Genomic DNA, 13,300 nt, shown 5'->3' with positions numbered 1-13,300 from the left:
CCTGCAAATTTGCACAGCTTGCAACAATTTAGGAAAATGATCATTTCATAAAACCCTTGCCAGCACTGGATATTATTAAACCAAAAAAAGCCCCAGCATTTCTGCTTCAAAAGATGAAAAATCATAAGCAGGAATTTATGAACAAATGCACACATAATATTTAAATACCAGAGTATAGACTTTTCTGGTTCTATAACTAGAGACTCTAAAAATGAAATAAATGTACGACAGAGAGGAAGATTCTGAACAACACAATCCCAAACAAAATAATCACAGAGGTTTACAGTGAAGGAGGAATTTAGGAGACTTACAGGGAAAAGCATATTTATATAGGAAATTAAAAGAAAAAAGTCCAAAATATATAACAATTTAGCCTAAATTTATGAAAATACTACCAGAAAAAGCTGACACTTCAAATTTGTCAAACAGGGCGGGAAAATTTGAAAGCAAACAAACAAAAATAAAACCAGCTTTTAAAATTGATTTAGAAACAATAAAAACAAGAAAATGATTGTCCCATTGCATGAAGCAACTGAAACCTTATTACAAGATGAAAGTATAAAACTAAATTTATTCTGAATCTGTCAGATTGGTCACTTATCAAGAAAAAAAAATCTGAAAACTGGCAAAGGGAGAATAAAGATGGTTCAGGAGAAATAGAGTTCTAGCACATAGCAGAGACACTGTGTACTTACTCTGAAGTGTCTGCATCAGTTTCAGTCTCCAGACACAAACAAATTACCTTTCCAGGGCTAAGTAATTTGATGATATATTTCCAGAACCATAGACATAGTTTTTCTTTTGGAAGAATCAAAGTAGTTTAGAGACACTTGCAAAATTCTGAAGAAGGGCAACTCTTACCCTGCTCCTAAATGGTTGGTGAGGCACTTTTGACACTTGATTTTGATTCTCAAGAACAATGAGGTGAGTTGGTGAAATTTACTTAGTGAGTCTGAGGGGAGGGAAATTGGTGAACACTAGATTCGTCATGGGTTCCCTAAGAATAAATCATGCCATGTGAACTGCATGTCTTCTTTGCCCAGGTAGCTTAGGGAGGTGCCACAGATATAAGATGTCTTAATGGCAATGAGATATTTGACAAATCTCATATATTTTTGCATCCATTCATTTGAGCAGTCTATCTTTCCAATTAAGCACAACTTCTAAAAAGGAGTATTTCTGTTTTACTCCCTAGTTTCTGTCACTTCCTAGCACCTTATAGACTCTCAACAGATATTTATTGAATGAAATTTCTATAGGGTAAAATCATAGAGTGTTGATAGGATTGTCAAAAGTTTCATTTTTATTACATGGTGCCAAAACACTTTCATTAAGGGACATAGATCAATCTGATGGGAGTTCTATTGCCATAAGCTATCAAGTCCTAATGTCCATCTAGTTCTTTTCAACACGGATGTCATTTCTATATAGATGGGAAGACCTGGTTTGGGATACTGTGAATAGCAAGGACCATAGGTTAGTCTTGTGTAACCATGCCGAAGACCATGCCTACAAACATCAATTTCTTAATATTTAAAACAAGGATATCAATATCAACATAATTATATTCACATGAGCTAAAGAGTTTTATTATGCACAAACTTTTAGTCCTGTGTTTTGACATATTGTAGACACTTAGTAACAATAAATTCTTTTTCTTGCTTTCTGTTCCTTTTTGTATAAACCCAATTGATAGGTGGCCTATTGTCAGGGAATAGTGAAAATGTGAGATCCCAGATTTAGGACAAACCATATCACGAGATACTACAAGAAAGGGCTGAAATACAGATATAATTTAGTAGTATAAAATGTTCTTTACTTCCTTTTAGAAAAAATCAATTCTGTAAATACAGGATGGCGAAGACCAGATTTATTTGCAGTGCATGTGAACAAAGAACTGAGGGCACATGTAAACAACTCATCTGCCAGTTAAGTGGAAGCAGTCCTGGGTACATCACTGTCATTCTCGCGTTCAAGAGGAATGATCCACTTCTGCTCTGTGTGAGTCAGATCACACCTTGGTTATCAAGTCTAGTTCTGAACCGCAAAATCTATAAGGGACTTGAGCCAATTGGAGTATGTTGAAATAATCTGACCCAAAGAAATTGAAATGTGGGAAACATATCAAAATCCCTAAGATTTGAAATCAATGATGTAATATCTCATGTTAATAGAGGATACAGAGAAATAGTTATTCTTATGCACAGCCAATCAAGGTGAAATTGGGATAACCTTTCTGGAGGACATCTTGACAATGTGGATCAAAACCTCTAAATACATCAATCCTCTTTGATCCAGCATTTTGTCTTTTTATGCTCAAGAAATGTTTACATCTGGATGCACAGAAATGTGTAGAAAGATTTATCTTTAGGAATGTGTGATGCGGTATTACAAAGAATAATCGGAAGCAATAGAAAGTTTAGACAATAGGGGACTGGTTAAATAAATGATGATAGATTGATACAGTGGAGTATATTTCAGGCATTAGACACTATTAGAGGTGAATACTTAATGACATGGAAAAATACATATGACATATTTTAGTTGGTTCTATTTTAATTCCACAAGCAATCTCAGCTCATTTTGGAAAAAAAATGAGAAAAATGAAGGTAAACAAAAAGAACAAAATTTCAATATTCATAGAAAGTCACTGTTAACATTTTGTTGGGTATAGGTTTAGATACACACACACACATATATATATATATATACACTTAACTCTAGAGATCTGGATATATACATCATATGTAAATTATATATTAGTAAAAGTGTTCAATATAGTTGTAGTCCAACTGACATAAATTTGTTCTCACATAAATGAATGAAATCAATAGATACATAGATATTTTTAAACAAAGCAAAGCTCACAAGATGTACTCAAGTTACAAGACAATAAAACCCAGTTGTAAAAATGTATGCCTATAAATTTATGCTTAGAAACTAGAAATTGGAAATAAGGGAACTCAGTTGGGAATGGTAATACTTGACTTGATTATTGTTTCTCTCTTTGTATTTTCTTCCTTTTATTTCTAATTTTCTACGATAAATGTGTATTGACTTTGTAATCCAAAATAATCATAATTTTATCAAGCATAAGGTATTAAGGATGGCTAAGTGTGTTTGAAATATTTAGCTTGGATGGAAAGATTATTAATGGGCACACAGGAGTCTTCAGATAGCAGAGGCCCATTATATGGTGTAAGGAATAATCCAGACTTGTGATTCCAAAGGACCAGACAGAAAGTGGAAAGTGGAAATTACAGCCAATTTAATTCCTGGCAAACCTCACAAATCCGGATCTGATCTCTTAATCTATTACGTCCCCTGGTCCTGCCCCTATACCCTAGTCACTTCTCTGTCATTATGAATGCTGTGATCTTGAGTGTCTCTGATCCCAAGTCTCCTCATCTTTCAATGGGATCACAATGCTCATCTCATCCAATTATAGTGAAGGTCAAATGGGCTGCTGTCTTTGGGAAGAAAATAAAGGTATGAAGTGTTATGCAACCTTTGCTAGAAGTTAATGTTTTCTGTTTGTTCAGTCATGCAGTGACTGAAAGGACAGGAAATGTGGATGGTGACAGAAAGGACGCAGGACTTCATTCTCTGGATACCTGGTTCATCTTTCCGCTGCCCAGGGCTGCCATAGGCTGACAGCTTGGAAGGCGTGTGTGTTTTTATTTTTATTTTTTTGTAAGAATGGAAGGAGCATAGCTTACCACCCCAAATGTCATGCCTTCACACCACCACAAGCTTTTATGCTCATGAACTCTAGAAGTCAGATATTCATAAGGGCAAAGGGGAGATGGGTTGTCTTAGTTCCTCAATGACTGAGCCTCAGGTGGGGACACTCAAACATCTGTGAGTGACACAGATGTTTGGAGGCTGGAATCAACTAGCTGCTTCTTCTCTCATGTGTTCTGACACCTGGGCCAGGATGTCTTGAAAGCTGGGCTCAGCTGGGGCTATTGACTGGACCACTTCAACTCGGCCTCTCCATTTGACTGAGACTTCACAGCGCAGAGGCAGGTTTACAAAGAGGGAACAAGTGGCTAGATGGTTGGTATTTCAAGAGAATCAGATGAAAGGTGCATGGCCTTCCATGACCCAGTCCTGAGGGTCATGCAGAGAAGCAGCCTGGCCACCTCTTTATTACAGCACCTCCCTAAGAGAGCCCCAAATCAAGGGGAAGGAAATTAGAACCCACCTTTGATGGGGAAGTAGCAAAGGTCACATTGCAGAAGAGACTGAGGTGGGAGATTTTGTTATAGCTGCCTTTGGAAAACACAGCCTCCCACAGGAATGTTGTAGAAGGTGAAGCTTTACTTTCATGAGATATTGAGTTAAGCTTGATTAGAAAGTTTATTCTGCCTCTTAGTTCTTTAAGGCAAATTTTGGGGACAAATTGACCTGTCCCCTCTCTTGAGTGGTGGGATAATCACCTCTGGGATGGCAGTATTGTAGTGAAGGTCAAGTGAGGAATGAGCTTAAACTGTAGCCATAAAGAGAATCTGTGTTTTTAAAAGTAAGCATAACTTTTATTAAGTGTCTTATTTTATTAACAAGCATTATATCATCATGGAAGGAAAATTATAGAATGCAGATAGCAGCAAGAAGAAAAAATATAAACACCTAATTTTAAAATTACTGCCGAGAGCAGAACCACTAAAGCCCCATAATACATTCTCTTTGCTATCTTTTTATGTGTATGTATATATGCCTGCATTTACATACAGAATGTGGCCATTTTGTGCTTACAGTTTTGCCATATGCTTTTAAAAACCTAGTTCATAACCTCAGTTCATGAACATTGCAGAATGATTTTTTACTTTTCCTCTTCTTTTTTTTTTTTTAAAGATTTATGTATTTATACAAGCACTGGGTACAGTCAGAAGTGCGGGAGGGTGAGAGAATTCACCAGAGCCAGAGCTGGGAGCAGAACAGGCAGACTGACGAAGTACACTGCTGAGGGGTGCAGCAGGCATGACAGGAGAGGTCCGCATGCCATGTGGGATCCTCGCCGGCAGCCGGGGATCGAACAGGCGCTGCAGAGGCTGTGGGCAGCTTTGCAGCCCAGCGCTCAACCACTGCACCACCGGGGAGGCCCTCCTCTTCTTTATTTTTTACGCTGAAATATATTCACCTTTTAGTACACGCACTCAGTGGCCTTCACACCAAATATCAGCAACTATGTGTTAATTCCACAAGTGGAATCCAGCTTTGCATTTTCTCTGTGTATTCTTTCACCCCACAACATCATGGAGAAGTTTGTGTGTCAGTAAATATAGATTCATGCCACTGTATTTAAAGGCCTCATGAATGTCTATTGGAGAGAGATGGCATCACTTTGTTTTTTAATCATTTTCCTATAAATGGGCTTTGGTCAATTTTGGTCCAAAATCATAAACAGTCATGTTTAGTCATACTTAACTATAAACACATTTAACAATAAAGACCAGTTTTAAAAATTCAACACAGATCCCAGGAATGCAGCAGAATCTTTTTTGGGGGTTAGTAAAGCAGGACTTAAAGCCAGGTCTAGCCACATAGCTGCTGTGTGACAGCAGGCGTGGAGCTCTGCTTCTCAGCCTGTTTCCCCACTGGGGAGTAGGAATGCTGTGTAGAGACTCCTCTGAGCAAAATGCCCAGGCCCATAGCAGCTGCCCCATGACAGAGCAGCTTTGGCCAGAGCATCTCCCAGCGGCGGATGATTGTGGCCATCCACAGTTAGCCCTAGAAGTCAGAGCAGCTGGGACTAGAGTGGCTTAGGGGGCATGGGATGTTTCAGCCATTTCTGTCCTCTTCCCTTGACTGGCACTATTTGTATTCCCTGGACAGTTGGGGGTCAGATGGGACTTTGCATTCCCAAGCTACATATTTCTCTATCTGGTGCAGTTCTGGGCAATCTAAAAATGCAATATCGCTGTCACTGGCACGAGGAAGACACGGAGCCAGAATAATTTAACATGTCACCACCATCCATCATGATAGCGAGTGTGTGGAGATGGCGAGAGGCAGCGTAAGCCCACCAGAGGAGGCAGAGCAGGACTGTGGATAGGGAAGCCCAGTCAGAAGTCTGATGGTTGCAAAGAAGAGCAAGGAGTGAGTCCTCACAGGCGCAGCAGAGGCCAAGCTTCCTGCCTCCTGCCCAGCCTTCCCATAATATGACTCTCAGGTTGTTTGAAGGCTGACTCCTCTCACGGCCAACCTGGGGTCAGGTCCCTGGTTTATTCCCAATCCCATCCCAAATGGCTGTGATCCTGGGACAGCCTCTAAAATACCTCTGACTACCTCAGTTTATCTCTTAGCAAAATTGAGAGAGAAATGGCCAGAGAGAGGCTTAGCATCATGCCCGGAATGTCTTCGTGGCTGCCCTACTAGAAAGAGAGCTCCGGGAAGTCAGGGAGTTTGCCTCTGGTTAATGCACTGCTTTATCCTCAGAGACTTGAACAGTGTGCTAAGGCCTGGGCCCTTGATAAGTCATAGTTGATGGATGAACAAGTGAGTGAGTGTTGTCGGCATTATGGAGGTGAGACCACTGGCTCCAGGGCAGATGAAAATGCCACCCTCTGTGTCCTCCAGCACTGGGCTCAGGACTCAGGAGGCTGAGACTTGACCCCATCAGCACAACTCTGTGTCCTCTGTGTCTCAGCTGCCCCCCCCCGCCTTTCCAGCTCTCACATCCCCCCACTCTACAGTTCTATCCTCAGTGATGCAAAGTGAAGAGGGTGTCTTCTTTTTCACTTTTTATTTGTTGAAGTAAAATTCACCTAAAGTTATCCATTAACCATTCTAAAGTATGTATTTCAGTTCCCATTCGAACATTCACAAGGCTGTGGAACTATCACCTCTATCCACTTCCAAGATGTTCTCATCACCCTGAAAGAAAAGCCCATACTCATTAGCAGTCTCTCCTTATTCCTCTCCTCCCTCTGTCCAGCCCTGAACACTGTATTTTCTGTCTCTTTAGGTTTACTTATTCTGGATGTTTTATATCAATGAAGTCGTGTAATATGTGACCTTTCATACTGACTTCCTTCACTTAGCAAAATTTTGCAAATTTCATCCCATTGTCACATGTCTATTGTCCTTTTAATAGCTGAATAATAGTCCATTGTGTGGATGGACACCGTTTGTTTATCTGTTCATAAGTAGATGGATACTTGGGATATTTCCACCCTTTTGCTATTGTAAATAGTGCTGCTAGGAACGTTTGTGTACAGATATTTCTTTAAATTCTCTATTCAAATAATGTCCAGCAGGATTGCTGGGTCCTATGCTACTCTGTGTTTAATTTTGGGGAATTGCCCAAATGTTTCCGCAGTGGCAGCACCATTTTTCATTCCTGACATCAACGGGTGGGGGTTCCAATTTCTCTTTTCCGACACCTGTTATTTCCCCATTATTTTCAGTATGGCCTCCCTAATGGAATGAAAGTAGTGACCTCGTTGAGGCTCGGCTTTGCATTTTCCTGGAGGGTCATGATGGATCTTCTCATGAGAACGAAGGGTTTGTGAATCAGACAAAAGCCAAGTTGAAATTGGAGGGCTTGGCCCTTTGTAATTTGTGTGATCTGGAAGAAGCAGCAGTGAATCTGAGTGTTGGCTTGCCCTGTAGCACAGTGGAACTGAGCCTTACCTGTCCGAGCACTCAGGAGATGTCCGCTGGACCCTGTATTTCAGCTGGCCAGGGTAGCTGTCCTCACCATGCTCTGTGTTCGGCATCCCTCTGCCTGCTTCCTCCCTCCTCCTCTCCCTCCTCCACACCCACCACCCGCTTCCACCCTCCACCACCAACCACCAGAGACCCATAGAATGGGCTCAAGGAGGTGGCCCTCCATTCCATTGTTCCTGGCAATATTTGACCATTCCTTCTCCCTTGGTCCCTCAGTGGACATACTCAGGCAGCCCGTTGTAATTAATGGCTGCACTTTAGTGTGCGAAATCACCAATTTCACATGAAAATGCTAGCAGAGGGGGCCATTTCCCGTTCATCTGAATCATCTCCAAGTCAGTCCATAATTGGCCTGTGGCCCCTTCAGGTGGTGGACACTAAAGGGCTATGTGCCTTGGGTGGCTGCCACCTCCCTGAGATATCAGAGCAGCCAGGGGATCGCCCCACCCACAGGCATTTCCATTTCTTCTAAACATAAACAGGCAATGACTAAATAAGAAACATGCCCTCACCTTGCTGCTTTGCTCTTGGTGCTAAACGTTCGCAGATCATCTCCCTCATAGTGACCAGGTGAGCTGAGAATCATCGTCTCCCTTTAGAGATGAATCCAGAAAGGATAGGTGCCTTGTCCCAGCTCCCCCAACTAATTCATGAGACCTACGATTAGAACTCACGTCTCACTCCAGTATCCTCATTTCTTCCTGCTACATGACCCAGGAATTAAACCAATATAGAACCTGCTAGAATAAGTGCCTGAGGGCAGTTTCAGTGGCTGTTGTCTTTTATTAGAATCTGACCCATACCATTTATCATTCAAGTCACATTTTAAAAAAAGAACTCAACCCCTCAGTGGGCCTGTGACTTATTCATCTCTTTCCCATGCCCAGATCCTGCCCTTAATTATACTCAATAATATCTGTTGTATAAGTGCCTCAGGAACTGTTCTCTCCAAGTGCTAGGCACTTGCACTGCATACATTAAATATTTTGGTAATAATAATTTGATGTTAATTACATGTTAAAATGATAGTATTGGGGTATATCAGGTGAAGTAAAATATAATCTGGATTCTACCTGTTTGTTTTGGCCTCTTTAACTTTGTGACTAAACCGTCTCACATGGCAAGTATTCGTGCAGCAGATTTCTGTGTGTGGAGGCCAGTGCCTCAGAGCCTCAGCTTTCTCTCTGGAAATGGTCCTGAGGGCCAGAGGGCAGGGATAGATGTAGGGATCAATGGAGCTGTGAGGGTAGCAAGGGCCTGATGTCTGTGTGCTTGGACCTGCTGACTTTGGGAGCAGGATCTCCTCGAGCCCCATCAGAGCTCAAGTGAGACCAGAGGAAGCAAGCCTGGGGCACCTCACACCTGCACACCCCTCCCCAGGATATCTCAGCCACTGGGTGGGCTCTGCAGGTGGGCAGCCCTGATTTCAAACCCCGCTCCCTTCCTCCCTACCTCTCTGAGATGACGGATATTTATTCATCTGAAAAAGGTCCATCCTGCCTTCCTTGCAGTATTGGCTGTGGGCAATCAGCGAGGTCTTTGCTTGTGTTTTATTGCCCATCAGCAGAGAGACAGCAGGGCTAGACTGCAGCTTCTGTCTGCATCTGCATGTGGCTGTTCCCATTACAAGCTGTGGGACCCTGGGCCATTGACTTAATAACCCTGTATCTTCATTTCCTCATCCATTAAAATGGGGGTGGAAATAGTTCCTGGCCTCCGAGGGTTATTGTAAAGATTCAACGAGTCAGTACACACGAACGCTTTAGCACAATGCCTGGCAGTGGATGGAGCTGTGCAAGGGCGAGCTCTCCTTATTATATGAGGATTGACACCCCCACTAAACTGTCCCACTAGGGAAAGAATCGCTGGAATCCTCTCCTCCATGGTCACCACAATGGATGAGTATAATGGGTCATTTGTTTGAAAGAAGAGGGAAGATACAGACGAGGGAAAAAGGAGGAAGGGAGGATTTAATTGGATGCTTGCAAGTACAGGGTTGGCCTAAAAGAGACATGTGCAGAGCTTGAGTTCTCCCAGGAGTAGATTCTTCCCTCTTCCTCTGCTGCCCAGGACATGGCAGGAAGTATGGCCAGTGCTGCTGCTTCATCAGACGCCTTCATTTTCCCCTTGGTGGAGAATTACACAGAGAACAAAGATATCCCATCCCCTCTCCCTCCTTCCCTGACACCTCCTTCATCCTTTCCTACCTTCTCCTCTTTTTTTTTTTTTTTTCTGCAACAGTAAAATATTAATTTAAAGAGCACTTCAGGCCTCTGGAGACCTCTGCTCTTCCACTACTTCCAGCATCTCCATGGGGCTCCTGCCACTCCATTTCAAAGGTGAGCCTTTCAGCAGGGAACTGCACTGGGTAGGATCTGGGGTCTCCTGCCATCTCCAGGCCCAACACTTAGTTGCAGGTAATGGGAGAGGTTTGCGTCAGCAGCATGGACAGACCCTGGTCAAAGACATATTTGAAGACAGAGATCAGCCATCACTGCCCCTTGTACTCACCCACCCATCAGAGAAGACTATCTCAGGGGACGGGGAAGAGAGACAAGGGTTAACACTCCATTTTACAGAGCACCAAAGGAGAGACCATCACAAGTAACCACAATTTGAGACTAGCTATCAGGTAAGCTACCAAGTCTGACTTTGTTCTTTATTAACAACTCACATTACTGAATCTTAGTTGCCTCGTCTATACAGTGGTGTCAGGCCTCTCTCTGCGAGTACGAGGGGTTTGGGATGGGATGATGTTTGCTAAGCTCAGGGCACAGCCCTTGGCAATGCTCCAAGGAAGGACAGGCTGCTTTTGCCAAGGTTCCCTCTTGAGTCATTTCAAGGAAACCATTATTGAAGAAGGCTTGACAACCCAAATTTGGAACTGAGCAGACTAGCCCTGTAGCCTACTACTCAGGCCGTGTGAATTCGGCAACTAGTGTTGCCCTGCGTGTTTTGTGGCTCTCTTTAATTATGTGGTTTGTTATTTGCCCCTCCCCTGTGAAGTCTTCTTGATGAGGATTATACACAGGAATAGAAACAATTCTTCTCAGTACATAGTGGGTCAGTTAACAATGTTGCTGGCAAGAATGCAGTAACTGGAGTGTGTGTGCCCCATTTCTGTTGCTGATCATTTCAAGTGCCTTCCCGGAGGACACAACATAACAAATTCTTTAGTCAACTGGACAACACTTCCCTCTAATGTATGTTTTTCTTTTCCTGGGATATAATTTTTGAATAGGTACTAGATCTGCCTGGTGCTTGATTTAATAGAGTCAACATTTATAGGATAAGGCAATGCCCTATGCCCCCGTCCTTCAGTCCTTAATTCTCCATCCAGGACCATGACTTACTAGGGTCTTGAGTCAGTCTGCTAATGTAGGTGCCTGAAGCCTACACACTAAATAGTTTTCTAAACCAAAGTCCCTATTTTCCCCTGCCCAGCACACAGCCCCAACATGGCCTGAAGTTCTCCCCACTTTGTGTCCTTTCTGGGGTAAAGAACCCATCCTTTAGTCCCCCTCTTCACATCCTATAGTTTTTTTCTAAGTAAAAATGTGAGAAAACCATAGAGAAGAAACACTAATACACATTTCTCCCTTCAGAATGAGCCCCTCTTAGTATTTTGGTGTACTTTTTTTTCTTCCTCTTTTTGTAATTAACTTCATCACATGTGAGTGCTTCCACATTCCTCTGAATTTGTCTCTGAAGCAGCCTTTGTACTATATTCTTCTCTTCCACAATCTCTCTGCCCTGGGCCTCAGCTAAACACCCTTTTCCTCTCACTTGGGGGACCACTGAGCCTCCTACCTGTTGACCCTCCCTGGCATCCATTCTGAGCCCTGTGCGCCAATGTCATATCCTTCTTGTATGCACAGTTGGTGAATTATTCTCTTGTTCTGGAAATTTCCATGATAACTATGCATGATGAACTATTCTCTGGAACCTTCTATGACAACTGTGCCTGTTGGCCAGCTCTTTGATCTGGAACCTTCCGTGACAACTGCACATGATGATCTAATTTCTTGCTCTGAAACCTCCCATGATGCCCAAAGTCCCCTGTCCTCTCTGTAGCACTCAGAGCTTTCCACTTCGTGGACCGCATCTGCTTCCCAGTAGATGCTGCTGCCCAGATGTGTAGGGTCCTCCCACCCCTGGATTGTTCTAGCTCTTGCCTTGGAACTTCATCTTCTACCACTGAAGCCCATTCATCTGTCCTGCCCTGACTTACATCTTCCTTCCTCCATAAAGACATTCCAGGTCTTCCAAGTTGGGATGGATTGCTCTCTCCCACATTTCCAGCATCTCATTATCTGATAAACTTAAGGCATCAAAAGGTTAAAGGTTCCATTATCTCTCATTGGTGTCCTTGACTAGTTTCCGATCCCTTGGCTGCCAAGGACCTGGTGACATCTGTCTTCTTCTCTCCCATATCTGACTCTGAGCCTGAAAGATAGCAAGCACTTGATTGCAATACTTGTGAAATTAAGTTGCCCAGAGTGTTTACTTATAGGTTGGCTCCTCCTACAAAGCAAAAAAATAGCTCCAATCATATAGTGCTGCCCATCAGGTATTCTAAATACCCTGTCTCTTTGATCTTCAAAGTAGACCCCTATTTGAGGGAGAAAGAACCCCGGGCTCAGAAAGGTGAGGTCACTCCTCAAGGTCAAGTAGCTCTGAGCTATGACTGGAACCCAGTGCTCTCTCCCTGCCCAGGCTGAACTCCCTCCACAAGCCACGCCTACTCCTGGGTCACATGGGGTTCACAAATAGAAGCCGGTGAAGTTGCTGATCTTTGGGAAGGTTGAAGGCTTGAACAATCTTCTTGGGACCTGCAGCAACTGACAAATTGTTCTTCCTCACAGGGGGAATCAGCTTTGGGAGAACCAAGGTCACTTCGGGGTCAGAGGCAGATGACGAGACCCAACTGACATTCTACACTGAGCAGTACCGCAGTCGCCGCCGCAGCAAAGGTAATGGAGTCCATGGGAAAGTTCTAGACCTAGAGGGTCTAGGAAGCCTGGGAGCAGATTCTTTGCTCAGTGACAAACCCTAAATTTTCTTCAACCTGGTCCTGATCTTGTTAACACAGCTTGGCCTCCAATACTCTGGCTAAATAAGTGACGGTCATTATATTCTCTGCCTGAGCTCACTTTTTTATTGCCTTTCTGTCCTATCTCATTTCTCAAAGGATCTGGGATTTTAAGTCTATGCAGGTGTTTTGTTTGTTTGCTTGTTTGTTTAATCCAGCACAAGAAATGAAATATCTGATAGAATCAGACTGAAGGGAAATTAGGAGCAAGGACAATGGTTCACATTTAGGTTGGATGGTACAGGGTCATGCACTCCACACTGGGCGGTGCAGTGGTGGACAGTGCTGACAACTGAAGTCAGAGATTCTTAGTCCCCAACATACAAAAGGAAGCACACTCAGCAGTGAAACCTGCAGGGTCTGTGGCTAGAACCAGGCACAGAAAATCTTGTTTCCCTAGCACCAAGCCCAGAGGGAGAGTTCTCCACTTGGTTCTTCTCAACAGGATACATGGGACTTTCTAGACAGGGTCTGGGGCAGAGTGTTGATCAGTGTTGATGCATAAATACTTCTCACGTGGACACTCAGTGTGAG

The 13,300-nt window shown here is 43.1% G+C and overlaps 1 protein-coding gene across 4 annotated transcripts in view; it reads left to right on the top strand.

Moving 5' to 3' along the window:
* ASTN2 (astrotactin 2) overlaps positions 1-13,300 on the top strand; it is a gene marked incomplete at both ends in the record, with an annotated part of 818,546 nt that overhangs the window by 261,481 nt on the left and 543,765 nt on the right. For all 4 annotated transcript variants that reach the window (XM_084237291.1, XM_084237290.1, XM_084237288.1 and 1 more), the window contains one exon: positions 12,540-12,647. In XM_084237291.1, coding sequence (XP_084093417.1) covers positions 12,540-12,647 — 108 coding nt within the window. The remainder of the gene's footprint in view (positions 1-12,539; positions 12,648-13,300) is intronic.

This window comes from Talpa europaea (genome assembly GCF_964194135.1).
Source record: "Talpa europaea genome assembly, chromosome: 7".
Taxonomy (NCBI): domain Eukaryota; kingdom Metazoa; phylum Chordata; class Mammalia; order Eulipotyphla; family Talpidae; genus Talpa; species Talpa europaea.
Note: the sequence above shows the minus strand (reverse complement) of the source record. Positions and strands in the feature narration are given on the sequence as shown.